The sequence below is a fragment of the Coturnix japonica genome, chromosome 11 (genome assembly GCF_054131305.1).
Source record: "Coturnix japonica strain WE chromosome 11, WE-NBRP24, whole genome shotgun sequence".
Taxonomy (NCBI): domain Eukaryota; kingdom Metazoa; phylum Chordata; class Aves; order Galliformes; family Phasianidae; genus Coturnix; species Coturnix japonica.
Window position 1 is genome coordinate 27,290,887 of NC_140673.1, and position 19,435 is coordinate 27,310,321.

Below are 19,435 nucleotides of genomic sequence, written 5' to 3' on the forward strand. Positions count from 1 at the left end.
TCCTGGTGTATCCTCATCAAAGAGAGAGGGCCTGCAACAGAACACAGGGCAGAGGTGTCAAGTGCATGCAGCGTGCTTGGCTTCCTGCCTGCAGTCCCACACAGGGCTCTGTGTTCCCCTCTCTCTGTACATCACGAGTGGGCTAATCCTTCCATTTATCACAAACCTGCAGGAGCCTGAGGCACGTAGAGGCTCCCAGGTAGAAAGGCTGCTTGTCGCCTACGTGCTAAAGAGAGAGCCAGGGGCGGTGTTGGGGTGCTCTGATAGATGGAATAGGCTGTGGTATAAATGAGGTTCCTAACAGCTTCCAGTCCTGCACTAAATTAGATCATCCTGTCGCACTTCTCGCTTTTGAAGCTGAAAATTAATGCGTTGGATTCATGAAATCCACAGAGCACGAATCGGTGTTGAAGTTTTCCCTATCTAATGCCAATTGTTAACCTACCCCGGGCTATCAATAGTGATATATTACAGATAAATAACAGATAGCTACGCCTGGGAGTGAGAACATCAGAGGAGTGAGAACAGCATTAACCATTTGTCAGCTGTTAGCATCGTGCAGTACCAGCTCTGCCCTTGTCTGCATGGAACAGCCTGAGGAGCTGGCGTGGGTCCTTTGCCAGCAGAAGGTGTGTCTGATATAGTGATGGGTTGCAATTCTTTGCATCTGCCTGTGTAAGGGCTTGGCAGAACCAGCTTGACGTTTGCTTTTCCAGCCTTAGAGTAAGCAGGATAGTGACTTAAAGTGAAGCATTTGAAGGAGAAATGCTGTTGTGCAACATTTCATCTTGCTTACCAAACATATTTAGTTAAGGGCTATTGTGCAGTTTTTATTGCATCTAATGTGTGGGTGTAAAGGTGGGCAGTTCCCCTGAGCATGCATGGCCAAGTCTTACAGCAGGAACAGATTTTTGCTGTGAACTGTGCTCACTGCAGACACAATATAGACAGGTATTTTATACTGATCATCATGTTCAGAAATCAACAGAAGGGGAATGGCTGTTTGTGAGGGTAGGCAGAGATAGGACAAGGGGGAATGGTTTTAAACTGAGACAGGGGAGGTTTAGGTTGGATCTTAGGAGGAAGTTTTTCACCCGGAGGGTGGTGACGCACTGTTCACAGGCTGCCCAAGGAGGCTGTGGATGCCCCATCCCTGCAGGCATTCAAGGCCAGGCTGGATGTGGCTCTGGGCAGCCTGGGCTGCTGGTTGGTGACCCTGCACACAGCAGGGGGTTGGAGCTGGATGAGCACTGTGGGCCTTTGCAACCCAGGCCATTCTGTGATTCTATGACAGATCATTAAAGGAAGCTTAAAGGCAGCAGATTCACCTTGAGAGACACCAGGGCTGTCTGAAGAGCAGAAATGCTCTCAACAGTTTCCCCTCTTCACTGCAGTTCTGCCTCATCCCGCTGACTAGGGGTTTGGGTGATTCTTGCCTCCTTTTGAACAAGAAGAGTTGTGTAATGCAGACATGTCCACTGACACACAGAGACGCTGATGTTGCAGAAATAGAATCCTCTCTTACGTTAAAGGTATAAGCAGCATTTGAGGTCTGTGGAAATTTCAGGACGGTGCCAATTAAACAGACAAGAAAATTAGTGAATAATAGGTCATATCCATTACACTCTGCAGCAGGTATGTCTCGATTTCCTTCAGCAGCTCCAGGGTGGGCTGTGGATGGGCTGGTGACGGATTGCAAAATGCAGTGTCTTGGGAGATGGAATGAAAACGTGCGGGGAGCTTCAGGAGGAGCGATGAGGAAAAAGATGGTGGAGATAGGGCTAAGAGAACAGCCACGGGGCGTCTCTGTGGGGAGATGTTAGAACCGATCAGTCAGGTAGCAACCAGACAGGGGAAGGCGAAGCGTAGCTGTGGAATGTGCAGAAAAGCAGAAAACTCCAAACACTTGGTATAATGATGGTTCACTCTCATTCTGTATGGTCTTATCTACGATTCCTGTTATCTCAATATCACTTTCAAGCAACACAGCTAAAGAAGACTATTTTGGGAAGATTTTCATACGGCTTTTTAAGGAGCGCTGATGTTGCTAGTAGATCTGCTGCTGTGATGCTTACCAATGATTTGGTCAGAATAGTGGTGCCCAAAGGAGAGCTGAGCTGCCCGGTGACGTGGGGCAGCTTCCCATCGGGACGTGTGGGAATGCTTTGCCCGATCTTGTTCTTGGTGTCTTGTGCAATCTGGGTTTTATCACTTCCTTAGGCAAATTCCTTCGGAGGATAACAAATCTCACTCAGCGCAGGGTTTCTAAGCAGCTTTAAGAAGAGATTTGCAACTGGAAAACTTCAGTTTTATTTAGTTTAATTTTGCATGGTTTATTTTATTACTCATAGCTCCTTGGCTACTTTAAATACCTCCACGCTCTTTTTGCTATTTTGGGTATCCTGCAGTGAGATGTGGGTTGCAGATTTTGCAGACACATTCGTGGAAGAAAAATGCTAATCCAGACTTTCTTTTGGGTATGTAAGGAGGGTGTAGAAGGACCCTCAGGCATGATAGAGAACAGGGGATACCCATTACGAAGGCATTTTGATTTCTGTTTGTGTGTGTTTTAACTAGACCTATCTTCTGCCTCAAGAAGGCCTGGGATTCTTTTCTGTGCGGCCAGGAGGAGAGCAAGCAGTGCAAACATGCAGCCCTTGTACATCGCTCCTCCTGCCTTGCAAGCAGAATATCCACATTTGCAGACTTACTTTGCTCTCTGCTTTGTTTCTCTGTAGCAGATTTATTTCCCATTAAAATCTTCAATCATTTCTGGATTTGGTGTCATCTTAGCTATCTGCCTTCTTCCTGTTTTGACTTTTACTCTCTTTCCTTCATGTTATAAATGCGTGGTGTAGAGATATTAATTAGCCCGGACACAGGGCCTGGATTGTCTCCTTTCATTGTGGGGCAGCAGATGAGGCTGCCCTGTGCTCGGCTGGGGCTGCAGCTCTGTGTTTCAGGCACAGCCCCTGAGTGATGGCTGCTCATGGTGAGAAAATGAGGCAGCGGTGTGTGCCTGCGATAAGGACAGGCTCTGCAGTTCCTCTTCCTGGGCAGCTTTCTGTAAACCTTATTGAAGTTTATTTAATCACAGAGGCTTTCAAAGGACTGACTTGTGTGAAATTCGCTCGGCACTTGTGCAATATGGTAATAAAGGCAGATGTTAGCCAACTTCTCCGTGGGGAGGAGTTCTGAATACACTTTGCTTGGCTTTTCACAGAGGTTTTAATTGATTGTTATGATTTCTCATTAACTTAAGACCATGGATGCATTCAAGGCCAGGCTGGATGTGGCTCTGGGCAGCCTGGGCTGCTGGTTGGTCACCCTGCACATAGCAGGGGATTGGGACTGGATGAGCACTGTGGGCCTTTTCAACCCAGGCCATTTTGTTATCCCACAATGATTCTGTGACCAGCATTTCTTCATTGGGACGGAGTTTTGAACAGATATTCAACTTTCATGCGTTAAGATTCTTCCTTTCTCATAAAATAACTGGATAATGGACCTCTGCCGCTTGCAGTAATGGGCTTTTTCCAAGCCACATCTCATTGTTCATATGGTTAAAGCAGGGCGCATCTCCCTGTCTGATAACCAATTACAGTATTAACATACGGGTTTTCTTTGTTATTTTTATTTCAAATGGTGTTAGGTTGGAAAAACGCATTCCCTGAAGGAGTGGGCCGGCACTGGCACAGGCTGCCAGCAGGGTGCTGCACTCAGCACCCCTGCAGATGCTCTCCATCCCCAGCTTGATACTGAGAATGCATGAAGGAGTGACACCTTCTGAGGCTCAGCAGTGCTTTGGTGGGCTGCTAAGTGTGATAAAGGCTGAAACAGCCCATGTACCCCTCCTGCAATCAGGAGGTGTGCTTATGTGCACTGCACTCAGCTCCTCCTTGCACACCATCCCAGCTCCTGTGGCTGCTGCTGGGATGAGCTGTGGTTGAGGTTATCAAACATCACCTGACAAGATGTAATTCAGACTTTCTATAAGAGCTTTCCAAGCACACCAGGCATTTCCTAAGTGAGCTGGGAGTTTTTCTGTGCATTTGAGAGCACAGAAGTCTTGATTTCACAAACGCAAAGGAAAAAAAGCCCTACTTGCTCAGTGTTTTCTGAATGCAGGAGGCAGAGCTGCTGAGTGAGGTGCAGCAGGAGGCGGCCCTGGTCCTGGGGAGAAGCAGCTCAAGGCTTTGATCCCCTCCCCTCTTTGTTTGCTCGGTGACTTTTTGTTTTCTGCATTAACTCAGAATTAATGGTATGTCCCCATGCTGTGTGGCTGCTCAGTGTGTTCCGTTCAGTCCTGTGAAGTGTTTACTGAGGGCACAGAAATACTTTGCTCTGAAATCAGAGCTTTAATTCAGGAATATTACAAAATTGCCTTAGTGATGCATAAGGCCATCTTGCAAATAGTGGCTTCACCTCCTGAGCATGTCTCCCGCTGGAGCTTGGTGTCATAGTGTGGCTCCTCCTGGAGCTCAGGTGATGGCTGTGTGCTCTGGCAGGGTTACCATCACGCTTCCAAAGGCTGTTTGAGAAAGAATTGGTACAAACACTCCTGGAGTTGCTTCTTTCTCAGGGTAGAAGGGATGGGAGAACAAGGCAGAGATTGAGCATCCAACCAGCCATGTCCTGGTGGATGTTTAGGCCCTGGGCTGGCCCACTGCTCTTCTGTCACATAGCCAGAATCTCAGCTCTGGCCTTGAACAAGTCCTGGTGCCATTGGCCATGGTGTCATCCTGCTGAGTGATGGCTGTCACCACAGAGCTCTGCTCCAAACTGCTTTCCTTCAGCCTGGCGAGTTGCTCAGCCCCCAGTCCATAACGTTTGGGTTAGATAAGAAAGCTTGTGCTGCACAAAGGCATTAAATAGTATAGAAAATAAATAAACAAAAAAAGAGAATGTGGAGGAACAGACACAGTAGGACAAGACCTTGGCTTGCATCGTGGGTGGCTTCAGAGCAATGTCATTGCACACGGGCTCAGGATCTGTCCCCATCGGTGGGTTTGTGCCCTGCGTATCTGCACAGGCCGGGGACTGAGCTTGTAGGTGAGTTATAATGGCTGCAGGTTCTGTGTTTACATTGGAAATACTTGACAGAGCCTTAAATAAGCAGTGCTACCAGGTGGGCTTTTAAGAAAGACGATATTTATATGAAGTGCAGTGGCTGTATCTGAACTTAACTGCTGTGTGCGTTTGTGTGACATCGTGTTTGCAGTTTTCTCATGGTTTCTTAATGAACTACAGAGTTGCTCACTGAACAAATAAAAGCAGATCTTTGGATATCCTTGCACCAAGGTTACTTTACAGTGTCCACTTTCTCCTGGGTGCTGCTCAGCATCCCTGTGCATGTGCTGGTGCTGGAGATCCAGGGGCAGCATCAGCCTTCCCACATCTCAGATAAATGTGTGCTAAATCCCAGGGAAAAGATATAGCAGCAGTGAGGGGAGGCTCCTGACGTTCAGACCAGCCTCTCAGGCCTGCGTTTGCATGAGTTGTATGAGGGTTTCTCATACAAGTAGCCCCGTTAACTTTGGTGCATAAATGGCTCGTGGGTTCACAGGATTAAAATCTCTATAAATGTTAGTAGATAACAAGTTCGGCAGCCTTGGAGCACTGTGTTTTTCTTAGCTGCAGCACTGCGCAGTCACTCTACCTCCATAAAACCCAGGGAGGGACTTTAAGGTGGGCCAAGCACATCTCAGAGCTTGGCTGCTTGATTAACACAAGGCCTCCCGGTGACAGCACAGCCAAACAAGCTCCAGCCCTGGCCCTGTGCCTTTTTCCACTTTGCTGCTTCTGCTGCCCATATGTTTCAGCTGCCAACACGGAGCATCGGGCGCATTTTAATCACTGGTTTTCTTCAAATAGTTTTACTACTGCGAGAGCAAATTTACAAATGCATTTTACACTCTTTGTGATACAGAACTGATATAGTAACAGCATTCTTTCTTTCTGTTTTTCTCTTCCAGGAGCAAATTCATCAGCGGTTGTGGATCTCGTGCCTACGTCATCATGGAACATCTCAAGTGAGCTAGATAAAGGTAAGTGGACAGAAAATGTACAAGTATGTGAAATCAGACTGTCAAATCCTGATAATTCTTCTTGACTCGGCCAAATCAACAAACAAAGGGATGAGGGAGCATTTAAGATAAGCCTTGTTTGCCTTGTGATCATTTGACATTTAATTATGTGCAGTTCTGTGATTCCTGGAGATTGCTGTGTTCGTTTCTTGTTCCAGTAAAATGTTCCATATGGTAAAAACATTTCAAGATGTGAGCCCTGTTGGTTTATGAACTGCTTGACATTTTGTCTGGTGGATCTTAGGCTCTGAAAGCAAAGTTAACAAGCATCGGGCAGAGTCATTTTGTCTCATTGTGTTTTATTATGAATTTTAAAGGCTTTGAATTAATAGAAGGGAAAAACACATTTGCAAGTGGTAATTATGTGTGATTTTGAGATCTCTGAAGAGAGTATAGTGAGAAAAAGAGATATATTTCTGATTCCTCTTTGTTTTGTAAAGTATGTACCAACACCTTAACCCAGACTGCTTAGCTTCCTTCCAAGCCTGCAGCTTCTGAGTCAGTCTGCTCCTTGAAATGCTTCTTATGCATCACTCATGCTGGAGGATGCTGCTCACCTCACTAACTGTTCCATTTGTCAAATGCTCTCTTTCCATTCGTGTATGATTTTGTCAACCATTAACTATTTGGGCTGACATTTCCCATCATGGAGCTCTGCCACAGAATGTTTCTCCAAGTCTCATAGTCTGCGTCTTGTTAGTGCTTTGGATGAACATGTGTGCATAAAGCTTTATGTTGAAACATAAATGTTTTCTGTACTAAATGTGGAGGGGATCTCTAGTTCTGGTGGTTAACTCTTTCACTGAAAGCAGTAACATGTCCATTCTCCTTCTTGTTATTATTCCTTATTAGAGTTTTGTGTCAAATGGTTTCTTGTGTTGAGGATGGTTTTTTACTGGTACTTTGGCTAGGCTCGCTCTCAGCAGGACATCCCCCATGTGAGCACTCTCCATCCTTAGTTTGACTGACTGAGCTGGGGAGCAGAGCAAGGTACTTGCAGACAGCAAGCACTGCATGAATGACCCTGTGTGTTCTGTGTCTGCTGCCTAAACACTGCCAAACATTAACATCTCCAAAGCGCCAGGCCATACCAGTTTTGGATGAATGTCCCGGTAAACAGAGGTGAAGCTTTGGACTCTGAAGCATCCTATTGCTCAAAGCAAAGCCTGTAGCTTCTGCACCAGCACTGAGCCTACCCTCAGTGTTAATGATTAGAACATTTTCCACGTTACTTAAATGGCACCTGTTGCTGAGTTGTTTTTTTTTTGTCAGAAACAGGTAAAATGAAGTTTCACACTTCTAATCCACCTGGAATGCAGCAATTATCAGCGGCTGGGCTGAATCCTGCATTCCTGGGGGATTACCGGCCCCTTTGCTTGCCCTGATTAGCATTTAGACAGCTGTAAGCTCACACACCTAAACATGGATTTACATACGTGATTAAAATGCATTTGCTGCCCAAAAAAGCTGAGTCAGAGGGGCAGGTTCCTCTGTGTGCCCACAGGCCAAGCGAGGCACACATGCCTTGTCTTGCCCATAAAAGCAGGGGCTTTCATGTGGGTGCTGCCATCTCTCAGTAAGGCCTTTGAAACCCTCACATATGGAAAGCAAAATCCAATGCAGCACATGCTGATGGAGGCGTGCGCTTTGTTTCCATTTCTTTTTGCAAGCAAGCGTCTCGAGACATCAACATCCACTTGTCTTTGCTGCAGTCAGCCATGAGGTCATGCGGGCGGCCCAGTAAAACTTATTTTAAAGCCTATTAAGTTCACCACATGAAAGCGCTTTCCAGCCAGATTTCCCAATTAAGCAGCTGTCCGCATTGAGTGGCTCTGCCTCTATCTGCTGGCTTGTGGAAATAGGCATGTCTTCCTTGCACACGCCTTCTGCGTTTGGGAAGGAGGAGCAGCTCGTGGGCTCGTTAAACAATATTCTGCGTTTTGAAATAATTACTTAATATGGTGCTTTCCCTACCTCGGAGAACTCTGCAGTGATTATCTTACAACTGAGCCCTATTCAGGTTTCAATTTCTATTAAATAAGCTAAATCGACAGCATTAAACAGTTGCCTGTTTATTCTTTTTAACAGGAAATGAATTTAAAAGAGACGCAGCCACCCGTGAAGAGCTGTTGAAAGCAGCGATTGATGGGAGGGAGGAGGTGGTTTCTCACCAAAACCTTAAGAAAACAAACAAACTATGCATAAAAATAAAAAATAATCACAGTTAAAATAAGAGAAATGTAGCTATGAGCGTTTTCCTCTTTTCCAACTTGGTAAATCACAGTGAGCAGAGGGACTGCCACAAGGGGAAGGAGAAATGAAAACACGATCAAATAAGTATTTAATTATATAAGGAGAAATAAGTGAGCTTCAGGGGAAGAGAGGGGGCCTGGTGGTGGGGAAGAGCCCATCCCAGGGGGCGGAAGCAGGATGTGAGCCTCCTGCCCCAGGGTGCTGCCTGAGGTTCCCCTTCATCTGGGATACCCCACAGCACTGCTGTGTTTGGGGCACGGTGCTGTGAGGGATGGAGCTCAGCTTCCCTGCTGCTTAAGACTCTTTGGTTTCCCGTTTCCTTGTACCTATGCATCACCTCTGTGGTGTCAGCCGGGCTCCAGCTTTTGGTCCAAGAAGACTTTGCGTTTACCATGAGCTCTTGGTTCCCTGATGGAACCAAATGGTGGTGGAAGGGCTGGCTTTTCCTTGCATCAACTTTGGAAGAAAAGATTTTCCTGTGAGATTTGCAGATCCTGCACATATTCCTTTCCCTTTTCATGGCCGATCTGCTTTGATAAACAAGTATAAAACACTGGAATGATTCAGGGCTTGGGATCCATTTTCATTTTGAGACATCAGCCATCCCAAGCCTGGGCTCACAGCTCCCTGCTGCTCAAAGCTCTTCATGGCACAGACCTCAGTGCAGAGAGAAAACGTTCCCCAAGGAGAGGGCAACAGGAGTCAGGACTTTGCAAAATGTGCCCCAGATGCACTGGGTGAAGCTGGGATTTATCCTCACACATTCCAAGGCCCAACAATACAAGGATCGCCTGTAGCACGGCCTGATGTGGAGGAGTCTAGAGCAGAGAATGACCAGTGCAGGGCGAAGCAGGGCATGGAGAGCTGCAGTGTTTGCAGTGCTACCCTGCACAGGGCTCTGCTCATCAGTGACTTCTGGAGAAGGCAGCCTTGCTGACAAATCCATGCCGAAGCTGTCGCCTCAACAGTGCTTTCCAGGCAGGGATACACCTTGGTCTTGAGTCCTCATAGAGAAAACCCTCCTGAAGGCCCAGGGAGGATTTGACTCTTAGGCAAACTACATCTTAAGAAACATCAACAAAAGCAACTGTGGACAAAGCTGGGCGGGTCGGGGCCTCCTGACTTCAGCCTCAGACCTTTAGAGATTTCCAGATTTTCTTTTGAAATCACTGGACGTGAATTTGATACGCGTGGTGAAAGGGGAAGAATTACAGCTTTCACATTCATGCACAATTTACCTTCTTATTTTCCTTTATTATCTGGGGGATATTGGGTAAATCAGGCTCCCCCGATGGGGCTCAGGGTTCGGATTCTATTTGTGGGGTCCCGTTAGTAGCACGGCAGTAAATTACTGCTGCTTTGTTTGAAAATTTTCTTAGCCACAGTACATTAGCTCCTTTTGTTTGCTTTTCCACTGACGGAGCGCACGATTCTGTTTGAGAATTTGTGTTTCTTGAATGTCTCATTTATAAATAACACAGGGTGTGAAATTTGGAGGTCGCGGGAGAAAATGAGGAGAAAGCGCCCTGGGTAACGCGTGGTGTTTGTGGCAGAAGTCCTGCATGAAATGCTTTGCTTACGTGGGGTTTTGTGTAACCTCAGTGCGTGCAGCCCATGTCTGACCGTAATACATAAGGTAACTATATATAATAACCTTTTCCTGGCTCATCCAGCTATCTTTGTTTATTTGAAAGATTGATAGATCAGAGGGTCAAGGGACGTGTTTTATTGTAAGTTTCTGTTCCAAATTTCCTGACATTTTTGGTTCTAAAAAAATAGAGCTTTAAAAGGCACAGAAAAGGCTAATAAGAACCAGATCCTCAAGTGATGCTATGTCAAAATGTCAAAAATAACAGCTTTTCTTTGACTCGACGGCATTAATCTTAGGGCACATACCTTTCTGTGCACCCTTCCTTTAATAGATGGAGTTTTTGTGTGCAGCTCTTTACTGCCGAGCAGCTTCTAAAGTGACAACAAAATCCCTTGATGGTTTTCAGTAGTTTGGTTTATGGCTGGATGTGGACGTTTGTTTACCTATTCCAAATCACTTTTTTGTGTGTGATAAAGTTTAGAGGCTTCCTACTTGCGCTATAAAACTGGTTCCTAAGTAAAGAAAAGCTTCATTTCCCCTTACCGGATTACAGCATCAGAGCCATCACCGAGGCAGCTGTCCTCAAACCAGGGAATTAACTCAGGAAAGCAGAGGCAGATGTGAACCCTCACGTTCATAAGAATTCACAGAGGTGTGAAGGGCAGCGAGGTGTACAGTTCCCATCCCAGAGCAGTGGGATTCAGGTGCTCAGCCCTGATAACTTTGGAAGGCCGTGGGGATCTGCGCTCTATTTCCCTCCACGAGCCCACCCACCCTTACAGCCCAAGGCAGTCCTGAAGCTGCTAATGATCGGAAAGCAGCAATTAATTATGAGAATCTCAATCTGATAAAGCCTTGGGCTGCAGTTGGCCTGTTTCAGGTCAGTCCATGATCCTCGGGTAGGATTCATGCCTCAAATAATGGCTGGGAAGAGAAAGCCCTGCACACAGCTGCCGTGTGTTGCCTGAGCTGAGCCTTGCACATGCACATTGCTGAGGAAACACGCTTGAAAACGAGCAGGGCGAGCAAATACAGGAGTGCGTTTCCTTTTGTCCCGAGAGAGCTGACATTGAATATTTCCGCTTGTTTGTCTGGACTTCTTTAACTCTGATATCCTTCATATGGGTTGCCAAATCGTGGGTCGAGTGCGGTATCCCTTTCCTCCCACTGCCATTCCTCTACTTTTATTCATTTGAAATAAGTGAAATTCCAGCCGGGAGTCTCCCTTTTGCCCCCTTTAATAACAAGGAGCTGTTGATCGGACCCGCAGATCGGGCCTGCCGGGAGTTGTCTTCCTCTGTGAGTTACGGGCAGATGAAGCAAGCCATGGTTAATCCTTTTTCCAACTGATAAATGTGTGCGCTGTCAATGGCCACACTTGGGTAAGAAATTCTGCTGGTTCCTTCTTCGGCTTAATGGGAAGAGCGTAAAACTCTGCTCGGCTGAACGCACGAAGCAAACAACAAAACCCATCCTGCAAGTTCTGGGTGGGCTCAGAGTTGTAGACTTTCTCCCTGGAGAGCAGTTCTGTATGGAACATTCCCACTGTCGGAGCAGATGACGGTGCTGATAAATGGGAGTGTGGGCTGCGTCCACATGTAGCATCATCTGGGCTAATGTGGCTCATCTCAGGCTCAGAGGGAATGGAAATCATAGAATTATTAAGGTTGCACTCCAGCAAGTCTCTCTCCACCATGTCTACTGCATTGCCCAGTGCCCTGCTGTACCTGCGTTTAAGCTGCCCCTGTGCCTGCAGTGACCTGAAGGAGGGGTTTGATTTGAGCTTTTCCCTGAAAGTTTTGAAAGATCGGAAGGGCACAGAGAAGAGGGTAAGTGAAACAATCGTTCTTCTCATGGAATGAATGGTTCAGGGACTAACCCTGCATCCCCACTGTGCCTTAAACACCTAGTGAAACCAGAAACGTGGAGCACGCGTGGTGCAGCAGAACCCTCCTATGGTCAGGGGGGCAGTTAATGCTCTGAGAGGTGTCTTTGGTAATTTAAGATAGAGCAACGATGTGGTCACAGAGGAGATTAACATTCCTTGGCCAGAGAGGATGAGCTTTTATTTTGAAAGCCACCTGGGTTCCACTTAAAAGTGGTGGAATACTTGAGAATTTATTACGGCTGAGCAGGCTCCTATTGAACAATGTCAGGACATGGCTGTGGAAATACACGCACTTTTCTTCTTTGGAGACACGCAACGCACTACATTTTGTCCTCACACAGCTGTTGCTGTTCTGTAACATCAAACCAGCGCAGAGTTTGGCCACGGAGGATACCTAATATTTGGATTTTATATGCAGTGTCTCCAATTTATGCGCTTAGAATCATGAAGATGACTTATGATGTGTTGTGTTTGCATTGGCAACGGCTCAAAACCAGAAATATATTTCAGGCTTGGCTTTCCAGATATTATCTCAAGTCATTTAAAAGTTCATTATAGGGCACCCGCCAGTGCTGCTATAGTAAAAGGGCTGTCAGCATTTTTCAAGGGTTTATAACTCAGCCATTAAAAAAAAAATGTCTGTGGGCTGAAACTTGGCATTCAGGGGGTAGGCCCAGCAGTAAATTGTTTTTACACATTAAAAAAAAAACAACTCAATTTGACTATTATTAAATTATAGGTGGGCTAAATTGTATTTAGAACTTATTCAGGCTGTTCTCCTGCACTTCTCTGAATTAAAATGTGTCTGAAATGTTCTCATAGAGCGCAGCTCTGAAACACGGACCAGCTGTTGTTGTTCTTGAAATCCTGAGATTGAACTGAAAATACAACAACAGCCCTTATCCCAGCATAGCACTTTTCACCTTCAAAGTGCTTTACGAGCATTATCTCATTAATGTACATAGCAGCCTCCCCATGATGTAAGAGGGATTATTATCCTCACTTTATAGCTGGAGAAACCGAGCCAAAAGGTTTAGGGCTGTTTTTAAAAGGACTTAGTTGCACAAATCCCGTGTGAGCTTTGATTGGCTTTGGGTGTCTGCTTCCCTTCGGCTCTTCTGAAAAGCCCAGCCGCAGTGATTCACCCAGCGCCGCTCGGAGCCAGCACTGGGCTCACACTTTCCAATGGCCGCTGCCACTTGAGTGTCATTAACTTTTGCATAAGAACCATCATGTTTCTAACAAATTATTCTTCTGGGCGGAGAGAGTCAGCTCGGGGCGGCAGCCCTGCTTACCCCCTGCTGAAGCCCAAAAGGAGGATCTACCCCTGTTTTTCTTGGCCTCTTTTGTCCCAAATTAGACAGCGTTATTGCCGATGGCACCGGAGAGCGGCTGGACAGAAACCTGAGGAGTTGTTTTGTTGTGGGTTGTCGTTAGGGAGAGGGTGGTGGTGGTAGCTTTGGGGATTTGATGGGCTTTGGTAGGTTAGGGTTAGATTCAAGGACTGGAAGGAGAACTGGGCTTCCCTTTGGCTGTGCTGTGCTGGGTGAAGGCAGCAGTGGGTGGCACTCACCCATTCTCTTAGTCCGATACGCCTCAGTTCCCAAACCTGGCATGGTTTGGAAGCACTGTTGGACCTTCAGCTCACTCTCAAGTTACAGGAACACTTTACCCATGAGAAACTTGCAGCTGCCTGGAACTTACCCTGCTGACATCTCATCTCGGGTGCTTTATGGTCTGCTGCCTGAGCTGATGTAAGATTTGGATGCAAACTGCATGGATCGAAGGACTAAGCTGAGCTGGATTTTGAGGTGCATTCTGTTCTCAAGTTCCTGTAGCAGCTTGCAGAGAAGGCAAAGAAAACTTGGGGAAGAGTGGGAAGTCCTAGCACCAGAGGCTGCTTCTGTGGGTACCTGCAGAGAAGTTGCCCCATAGCTCTTGCTGTAGTGGCCATTCTTCCCCGTTGCCTCACTGTTGGCAGTGGTACTTTGAATCCTTCTCCTGCATTTGATATCCTACCCAACATCGTTATTATTCCTTTATTTGATCCTTCTGCACACCGCAGGGCTTTTAAAAATACTCTTTACTGTTGGTTGTCAGTAAGACCATCACAGGCCTGAGGCCGTTCTGTCTTCTGTCCATATTGCACTGAAGATGTCTGAACTTCTATCTTTGAAACACAATCAGGAGTTATATAAAGGACTGTGGTGCAGAAATGTATTGGATCACTAAGTGTGGTTATCCACTTCCATGTGATTAGTGTGACTTTGTTAAGCACAGGCTGTGTGAAGAGCCCAAGAATATGTGTGCTGATTTAGATGATGCTTCCCAATGAGATTGTGAAGGTGCAAATCAGAAATGCTTTTAGCGGTGCAAAAGTGGCTCCGGAGAGGTAACGAGCAGCCTGGCACCCGGGTGGGATGCTGAGCTCGTGGCCTGCCTTCACCACTCAGTTGCTTTGACACCAGACATGGCTTTAGCTAACCAGGTCCATAGGAGCACAGGTAGCAGTATGATTTCACCCAGTTTCATACCTGTCTGTTAACAAACTTGATCAGTGGAAGAGAGCTGTGTGGGCAGCTCCTTTGTGCTTAGTGCTTATCCTGACAGCACCTCGGGAGAACAGGGATGTGCTGCACTCAGTGCTGTGCAAATCCAGGGTAAGAACTCACACGCTAAGGAGATTAAATACAAAGGGGAGAGATACTGATACTCACAAGACATAATGAAGGGAGTACCCAGCGAAGACATGATTAAAATAAGTAATCAGGGAAGTGGATTAGTTGGGCAGGGTACTTAGCCAAGCTGTTTTTATTGGGTGCTGGGGATCTTTTGCCTAATTTCAGGCAGGCTTGCTGCTGCAGGTAACAGTGGATGCAGCCGACCGTGGCCGCTCGAGCAGCACAGCACAGGTTCACTTACTGATGGGCCTCATCGACCTCCCAGTCCCGCTGGCAGATCACAGCAGCAGAGCCCTGGGTTTCCCACTGCCTGGCCGCCCCACTGAGATGGCCAGCACTGCTAATGGGCTCTACCCACTAATGACCACGTTGGGTTTGAACCTGTGACACCGAGATGAAAGCCCACGTATTCCATTCCCCAAACCCAATCCATCTCGCTCTCTGCCTTTAAAGGGTTTAATTAAATGCTGAGTACAGTTAACTAGGAATGGCCTTCTTCCTGACCGAAGTGGAACAAAATAGCACTTGACAGGAGAAGGCAGTGCTCATGAATGGATTAGAAGAGATTAATTCTGTGAAATTGTGATTTAACATTCTCTGTCTTAACAAAACGAAAGAATTCTTGATCTTCTGCTCGCACCTATCATGAGACCTATTTCAGATTAAACTTCAGTGCCCTTCACTGGGGAAGCACTGACTGAGAAGAAAGCCTTCATCTGGCAGATACCATCCCCATTCCTTCATCTGTGCTCCTGGTGCTCGCAGAGCCATTCACAGCACGGGTGCTGTCTGCACTGCTCTGCAGCTCCATTAAAAATGGCTCTGAGGCCCTTGTTGTTGAGTGGTGTATTTCATACATCGGTACATTTTGTGGGTGCAGGGGAGGATGTGTGAGGTGCAAACAATAAAATAAGTGACTGAATTTACAATGGATATTTTTGCAATTACTGGTCAATGAAAAGGTAAAGTGAATTAAACAGAGGAGAGGCATTACATCTTTTTTCTGTGTTGAATGAAAAATATAGGATGATGTTGAGAAAGTGGAGAAAATCTATGGATGTACAAAGGAAAAGAAGCTTTGGAGATGGATAGGATGACTAAAGTGTAGTGAAAATAGCAAAATTTGTTCCTTTTCTTGCTGTGCTGGCCCTGAAACACGAATTAACAAGGAGAGTTTTTTGGTTAAACCCGATAGCCACTTCCTTCCTTTCCCTTTCGAAGGTAGGAAGGAGAGTTCTTTAAAAGAACACTTCCCGATCCAGATGTTTTAACTCCCCTGGTTTCTTTTCCCTCAGCAGATTACTTCTTGACGCTCGACGAGCCGATGAACAACATCACCACCACTCTTGGCCAGACCGCAGAGCTGCACTGCAAGGTCTCTGGCAATCCTCCGCCCACCGTGCGCTGGCTGAAGAACGACGCTCCCGTGGTCCAGGAGCCGCGGCGCATCTCCTTCCGCGCCACCAGCTACGGCTCCCGGCTGAGAATCAGAAACCTGGACACTACCGACACCGGCTACTTCCAGTGCGTTGCAACAAATGGCAGGAAGACTGTTTCTACGACTGGTGTGCTGTTTGTCAAGTTTGGTGAGTTTTCCCCTTTGAAGCTGTTTGAAGTGTTACTTAGGAAAATAGCGTGGATAACTCTGAGACCAAAGTTCCTGGAGTGATAGAATATCCCAGATTGGAAGGGATCAGTGGGATCTTCAAGTCCAACTCCTGTGTTGTGTTAACCACTGAAAACAAGGGCACTGACCCTGCAGGCATTCAAGGCCAGGCTGGATGTGGCTCTGGGCAGCCTGGGCTGCTGGTCGGCACCCCTGCACAAAGCAGGGGTTGGAAGGAGATGAGCATTGTGGGCCTTTGCAACCCAGGCCATTCTATGATATAATTCTATGATGGAATGATATCATTCAGCAGCATTGGTCACTGCTCAGCTGAGATGCCCATTATGCCAGCTGTAATGGTGGTCTTTAGTGTACAAAAGTCCAATAGAACCAGGGCATAAATAGGGACCACTGAGCAGCAGTCTTCATTGATACACCAGCTGGGTGGATTCAGAACAGATGATAAAAGCTGTGATTTTTTCAAGTGCCCAAGCAACCTCTTCTTCTTCTATTAAGTGAGTAATTTGGCTTGCAGCTTGGAGAAGATTAGAGGTGGAGCTGAGAATGTTATATGTAGGCCCTCTAGTGATACGTATATACCTTTCAGATAAAATAAGCACTTCTTCAAAGCTTATATTGAGGCGATTGCCTTCATAGACAGTCTTATGACTGGGGTGATTCCAGACATGAGATGGGTTTTGTGCAACTTATCCATCTCCACTCACAGTGCAGTACTTCACCGAGGTGAGGATGCTTGCATGGAACCCTGGGCAGTCCTCATGGCGACACAAAGGGAATGATGCATCCAATACGTGCCAGAGGCTTTCGTCACAAATCTCTAAATCCTAATAAGAAATTGATCATCAGATTTTCTTATAAAGTAGTTGTTCTTTAGTTTATATCTGGAATTTAGGATATTTTTATCTGAAAAATGGCACTTTTGTAGACACTACTGTAGAAAGTGCAGAATATTTTTTGTGGTTTGCTGACTGGAGCAACACTTAATCTTGCAACTCAATTTCTAGAGCAAATGCTCGTTACTGTGAACGTCTCTTAAACTGGCTGCAGCTGACTCTTCAGTTTGCTCTGTGCTGCTGAACTGCATTCAGCTCGACCAGTCCAGTATTTGCCAAATTATAAACGCCAAAGGCACCACCAACGAAACGCTGTCAGCCAACGCCTGCTGAATCAGGCCAAGGATGAATACCCTGAGACACAATGAAGATTGATAGGGGGAAGTGATGCTGTTTTCTCCCACTTACAGTTTTAACATGCTCTTGTACAAGCCTCCTGTGGTTTGCTGCAACCTATTTTGTCTTGACCCCAAACACAGCTGAATTACAGAATAAGTCCCTCAGCTGTTTATTACCCTTATCTACGGCATTTTGCAGACAGTCACTGCTGCAGGATACAGTCTTGTCTTTGCTATTGAGAAATGGAGACTTGCCTGTTTAACTACATAAACCACGTCCAACATGACAGACTGTTACTTTTATCTTTTAAAAGGTTTTGAAAAGCTTCCTGCTTGTTACCTCACTATAACTCATCACACTGTTTTTCTTCTGTCACTTTTCCAGGTCCCCCACCAACAGCAAGTCCAGGATCATCGTAAGTTGTTTCATGTCTCTTAAGTCGATTCATTAATCTTGCATTTCAGCAGTCAGAAGTTCATTTTTCATTCTCTGTGACAGAAGCACTTTTACATTCCACTTCAAGTCAGATAGGATCATAATTTATTGTAACTGAATTATCTGTCTCATAGATAAATTTTCATGTTATCATGTCAACTCCTATTTCTTAAGCAAGACTTTTTATTTTCCAGTATTATTTCCTTTAGGTCCCCTGGTGCCTTCAGCCTTTGAACTGATTTCAGTGTACATACAGAACACACCGTATGAGGTGAAACCAATCTTCACAGTCACAGCCCAATATGGATAATATCTGACTAAGCAGATGTTACTACCTGGGGGATTTTTGCTAATTTAATGGACGTGATGGGCAGAACCTGGATCTGTGTCCATCTGTAACTGCATCAGTAAGCAGTTAGGAAAGTCCTTAAAGATCAGGTACCTGGGTGCTGGTAATGGCTGTTTTCACAGCAGCTTCCCTCTGTCCTGCAGCCCACAGCCTGCTGCTGGCTCTGAGCAGTTGCCACCTTAAGTTTGGCACTGGAGCTCCTATCAGTGGTAGGCTTTGAGAATATATCAGTCTCATTTTAAGATATGTGACCAAACTTGCTCAAGTTATAACCTCCCATTATTTTCAAGTCTGATCTTCAGCTGTTCAGAAGTTTGTCATTAATGTTATAATTGTGTGTCCAGCTTATTCACACCTTGCACATGTGAAGTCATGCTGAAAACCCGCCTGTCCTGGTGATGAAGCTGTGAATGTCTCTGACTGTCTGTATAGAAGATCATTCACAGGGTATAAATTGGGGAAAGCATCTGACCACAAAAGGACATGCTAGGATGCCCTCTAATGGAACGCTATAAAATGTGCTTTTGTCTTTTGAAGGTACCTGCAGTGAAGTTACTGGGTTTGTGTAGGAAGGAGAGCTCTTTGCAGGCACTCAGAGCCCTGGTTGTGAATGCGGTGCTGTGGGGAGCAAAGCTGCACTACACTGTGGGAGGTGGAGGCTGCTGTGCACTTGAGCAGCTGGGAGATGTTGTTAATGATTTGAGAAGGTGTGTGTTTGGCGTCTGCTTCTGCCAAGTTTGGAGTTACTGAAATTTGTAAGGTGAGGCAGAGCTGTCAGAAACCCGTAGGAGAGCGGTGTGAGCACAGAGGACAAGGAGCTCTGCTGGGATTTTGCTGTCTGGGCTGCTGAGGGCTGCCTTGTGCCTTGTGTTGGTTTGGTTGGGTTTGGCTGCCTTGTGCCTTGTGTTCCTTTGGTCGGGTTTGGTTTTTTTGAAACCAAATTACTTTGGGAACCTTTTTCCAGTTTCTCTTTGTGGCAATTTGTCTCTTCCCTAAAAGCCTCACCCATTTATAGAGAAATGATGGCAAATGTTCCCATTAATTCAGTGAGAGTCAGGCTGAGCTCTGTGGCGATGCCTGCACATCATCATCTACAAAGGAACAGACAAACTACTCCCGTTTTTTTTTCCTCTGAGTGCTCCCTATCAAACATTACATTGACTTTAAGGAGATTCCATCCAGGATTTCATTTTGCCCTGCCCATTGTTATACATGGGTACAAGCACAGAGACGTGCAAAGGTGAAAATAAAGTGAGTCTTCCTCTGCAGCAGTCCACTTTACAATCGTGCCTTTAAAATTTGTGACCAAGGAAGATATTTAATCACACTTCATTACCCGGGGAGGTTGTGGGT

General features: G+C 46.0%; 1 protein-coding gene across 5 annotated transcripts in view; it reads left to right on the forward strand.

The window, feature by feature from the left end:
- Nucleotides 1-19,435, forward strand: part of ROR1 (ROR family WNT receptor 1) — a 122,835-nt gene that overhangs the window by 75,909 nt on the left and 27,491 nt on the right. For 3 of the 5 annotated variants that reach the window (XM_015870819.3, XM_085511889.1, XM_085511891.1), the window contains exons 2-4: nt 5,976-6,047; nt 15,798-16,085; nt 17,683-17,713. In XM_015870819.3, coding sequence (XP_015726305.1) covers nt 5,976-6,047; nt 15,798-16,085; nt 17,683-17,713 — 391 coding nt within the window. Of the gene's footprint in view, nt 1-5,975; nt 6,048-15,794; nt 16,086-17,682; nt 17,714-19,435 lie in introns of all 5 variants that reach the window. The other 2 variants (XM_015870818.3, XM_085511892.1) reach the window with 1 other exon arrangement.